General features: G+C 41.5%; 1 protein-coding gene across 1 annotated transcript; it reads left to right on the top strand.

Moving 5' to 3' along the window:
• Positions 1–1,545: 1,545 nt before the first annotated feature.
• On the top strand, positions 1,546–2,472 carry LOC141640708 (uncharacterized). Its single transcript, XM_074449392.1, has one exon. It carries the CDS (start codon positions 1,546–1,548, stop codon positions 2,470–2,472), a length of 927 nt encoding a protein of 308 aa, XP_074305493.1.
• Positions 2,473–4,540: the final 2,068 nt, after the last annotated feature.

The following is a 4,540-nucleotide window of genomic DNA, read 5'->3' as shown; positions in this document are numbered from 1 at the left end:
CACGGTAATAGCTTGGATTTTTAATACAATCCATCCCACAATTCGATCGTCGGTTACATATCGTGACACGGCAACCGAATTATGGAACGATATTCGCACTCGCTTTTCTCGTGGGAATGGCATCAAGATTTATCATTTAGAATCTGAAATTTCGGATTGTAAGCAGAAGGACGACGAATCCGTGATGGATTTCTATGGTCGCTTAAAGAATCTTTGGTATGACGTTAAAGATTATGACGCCTCTTCCTACTTGTGATTGCTCCGGTTGTCGGTGCAATATTTCTGTGAAATTGCAGAAACGGCGTGAGACTCGACAGACTCGTCAATTCTTAATGGGTCTCATTCCGTTTTATGCCACTGCTCGTTTGGGTATTTTGGGTATTGATCCTTTACCCTCGCTAGATGATGTGTACTCTCGAATAACCCAGGAGGAGGAAGTTCACAACGTTACAAAGGCGCCTCCTCCGGCCATGGCGTTCGCAGTGCAAGCTGATGGGCAGGGGTCCGGTGCTAAGCAGGGGAGGCCACGACTCAAATGTTCTCATTGTAAGAAACCGGGTCAAAGTGAGCCACACTGTTGGGTGAAGCACGGGTATCCCGAAGGACGAGGGCCACGTTTTGGTGGTGGGACTTCAACGGCGTCTGTTAACACCAGCACGATGTTTGGTGAGACTACTGTCGATGCTAATCATGTCCGCCTCAATGGTAAGCCTACTGTCTCATGGATTGCAGATACGGGTGCCTCTACACATGTTTGTGGTGATTTTCTCTTGTTAGAAGATTGTGTTTCTATCACACCATTGGCAGTAGGTCTTCCTAATGGTGCTTGTCTCAAAGCCACGCATCGAGGACGTGCACGACTTAATGCTCAACTCGTTTTGCTTGATGTGCTTTACGTTCCCGATTTTACTTGCAATTTATTATCAGTTTCTCAATTGCTAAATTCGCAAAAATTTTGTATACAATTCTCTAATTCTAATTGTGTAGTTATTCAGGACATTACTTTGCAGACGAGGATTGGTGAGGGTGTACTCGCGGATGGACTCTACCATTTGCCCATGGATACTCCAAGACGTGTTAATGCAATAGAAGATGCTAGCAATATCGATCTTTGGCACCAACGGTTAGGTCATCCATCTTTCAAGGCAATGGAGTGTTTCATTTAGGAATTTTAAGCATTTTATGAGCAATCATAAACATTGTGAAATTTGTTTTCAGGCGAAACAACCTCGGTCCGTTTTTCTTTTAAGTACCAATAAAGCAGCTACTTTGTTTGAACTTTTGCATTATGATGTTTGGGGTCCTTATGATCCGAATCAAGCTTGTGGTTCCCGCTATTTTCTTTCCCTTGTTGATGATTTTTATCGTAGTGTGTGAGTATTCTTAATGAAGACCAAAGATGAAGTACCAAAACTCATGAAAGAATTTTGTGCACTAATTCTGCGCCAATTTAATTCCAAAATAAAAAGAGTGCGGAGTGATAATGGGACGGAATTTAAACCATTTCCTTATTTTCGTGAGCAAGGTATAATTTTTGAGACTTCTATGGTTAAAACCCCACAAAAAAATGCTCGGGTTGAATGTAAGCACCGTCACATTCTCAACGTGGCGCGGGCTTTACGGTTTCAAAGTTCCTTACCAACTGATTTTTGGGGAGAGTGTGTTTTGACGGCCGCCCATTTGATAAATAGGACACCAACTCGAGTCTTAGAAGGGAAAACACCGTTTGAATTGCTTTTTGGTAAACCGGCTAATCTTAATTTACTTCGTACTTTTGGTTGTTTGGCATATGCTAAGAATTTCAATCCAATTGATAAGTTTGATAGTCGTAGCCGAAAATGTGTTTTTCTTGGCTATCCTTTTGGGAAAAAGGGGTGGCATTTGTATGATCTTGAGACGGGTTCCTACTTTCAGTCGCGAGATGTTAGTTTTATAGAGAACAATTTTCCTTATGCGCACCAAACAGAGGAGGGTTCACTTACTTTTTCTTCTACTGATGGGGAAATAGTACCTGATGATGAGCCACAGGCTGTTCCTGTCAGTCCGCAACTGGTCCACATTGGGACTGGGTCGTCTGCCACTGGTACGGTGCACGGGAGTGTTGAGAATGGGTATAATTCCAAACCCATTGAGCATGTACAACTCGACACTACTGCTGATGCTACTGACGAAATTACCGCTGGCCCTGATTGTAATTCGCAGGAAAATGGGTCTGAGGCAGAGGTTATTCTTGGGCGTGGCAAGCGCGAAAAAATTCCGAATAAAAATCACCAGGATTTTGTGAGTTGGGATTGCATTGACACGTCATTGGAAGAGTCACCCACCGCCAATTCTGTCTCAGGTAGTGCTTATCCTCTAACTCAATTTGTGAATTATGAAATTTTTTCCCGTACACATCAACATTTTCTTTCAGCTTTAACTAAGGATATTGAGCCTAAATCCTTTAAGGAAGCAATGGGCGATGCTCGGTAGCGTAAGGCTATGGCTGAGGAAATCAGCGCTCTTGAGTCCAATGATACTTGGACCGTGTGTGATTTGCCTACCGGCAAAACTGCAATCGGGTGTATGTGGGTATTCCGAATTAAGCACAAGTCCGATGGCTCTGTGGAATGGTTTAAAGCACGACTTGTGGTACTTGGTAATCATCAAGAAGCAGGGATCGATTTCACTGAAACGTTCGCTCCCACTGTGAAGATGGTCACTGTGCGTACTTTTTTAGCCGTCGCAACTATTAAGAAATGGGAGTTACATCAAATGGATGTGCACAATACTTTTCTTCACGGTGAATTGTCAGAAGAAGTATACATGTGCATGCCGCCTGGTTTTAGTAAAGGGTTCGAGGGTAAAGTTTGTCATCTTCGCAAGCCGTTATACGGCCTCCGTCAAGCTCCGCGGTGTTGGTATGCTAAACTTGCTACAGCTTTATCTTCTTATGGTTTTATTATGAGTGATTCCGATAACTCTCTATTTACTTTCCGCAAAAATGGAGTTGAAATGCACATTCTTGTTTATGTCGATGATTTAGTTATTGCTGGAAATGACTCAAATGCTATTTCACAATTTAAGTCATATTTGAGCAAGTGTTTTAAAATGAAAGATTTGGGGAAATTGAAGTATTTTTTGGGACTTGAAGTCGCCCATAGTTCGAAGGGTTTATTTGTTTGTCAACGGAAATATACCCTCGATCTTTTAGCTGAAACAGGTCTTCTTGGCCGTAAACCCGCTAGTGTTCCCATGAAGAAAAACATCAACTTGCTCTTGTTAAGGATGCTCCACTTGAAGATGGCGCTAAGTATAGGCGATTAGTTGGTAAGCTTATTTATTTGACACTCACTCGACCCGGCATATATTCGGTTCATATTTTGGCACAATTCATGCAAAAACCGACAGCCATTCAATGGGACGCCGCGCTGCGAGTTGTTCGGTATTTGAAGGGGAAACCGGGTCAAGGAATTGTTTTTCGGGCAGATTCGGTTTTATGGCTGGAAGCTTATTGTGATGCGGCATATGCCAGCTGCCCTCTTACCCGTCATTCCATTACAGCTTATTTTGTGTGTTTGGGTGGTTCACCTATCTCTTGGAAGACGAAAAAGCAAGCCACGGTCTCTTTGTCTTCCACCGAGGCTGAATATCGCGCCATGACTGCCGCGACGTGTGAGATATTGTGGTTGAAGGGTCTCCTCGACGGGATTGGCATTCATTTTCCTCAACCCGTTCGGCTACACTGCGATAATCAAAGTGCTATGCACATTGCTAACAATCCGGTCTATCACGAGCGCACCAAGCACATCGAGATTGATTGTCATTTTATTCGAACCCACATTCGGAATGGTGTTGTTGTACCTTGTTACGTTCACACTCAATCTCAATTGGCGGATATCCTAACTAAAGCTTTGGGCCGACCACAGTTTGCGGTGTTACTCGACAAGTTGGGCATTTCCGACTCCCATGCTCCAACTTGAGGGGGGGTGTTGGAGATAATATTCGGAGAATATTTCGATATTATTAGTTAGCATAATATTAGCACATAAGTATATTATTTCCTGTATTTTAGGAATACAATTTGTGTATAGGACGGAAACAATCAGTTTTGATTCCGTAGCATATTCTCGACTAGGTTGTATATATTGACAACTAATTGTGCAATACAACTAACTCAAAATTCATATTCAATATAACGTTTATTTAATTCTTTACCTCAATTTATATTTTTAGTTCATTTAATATTTTGGTCTATGATGTCTTTAAACCATTAGCTTGCCCTCTTCCATATCGAATTTGGAGTACACTATATTTCCATTCGGTATTTCACGTCTTATAATTTAATAAAAAGTACTGAAAATCACAAATACATGTAAGGTTTTATATCAACCTCATAAATATTCATTTTGAACGCAGCTACAACATTATGGAATTTGAGTATCAATTAGCACAAAGAAAAAAAAAATCTCATTATCTATTGATTTTCGAGGATTTACAATACACTTGCCCACATTTGACTCTATTTATATACTCCCTTCCATACAGTCTTTTCTTTCCT

The sequence above is a fragment of the Silene latifolia genome, chromosome 2 (assembly GCF_048544455.1).
Source record: "Silene latifolia isolate original U9 population chromosome 2, ASM4854445v1, whole genome shotgun sequence".
Taxonomy (NCBI): Eukaryota; Viridiplantae; Streptophyta; class Magnoliopsida; order Caryophyllales; family Caryophyllaceae; genus Silene; species Silene latifolia.
The sequence above is the reverse complement of the archived record's forward strand: the minus strand, read 5'-3'. Positions and strand labels throughout refer to the sequence as shown.

Bases quoted from the DNA above. Each gene is read 5' to 3' on its own strand.
- LOC141640708 (XM_074449392.1), top strand. From the start codon at position 1,546: ATGGTTAAAACCCCACAAAAAAATGCTCGGGTTGAATGTAAGCACCGT.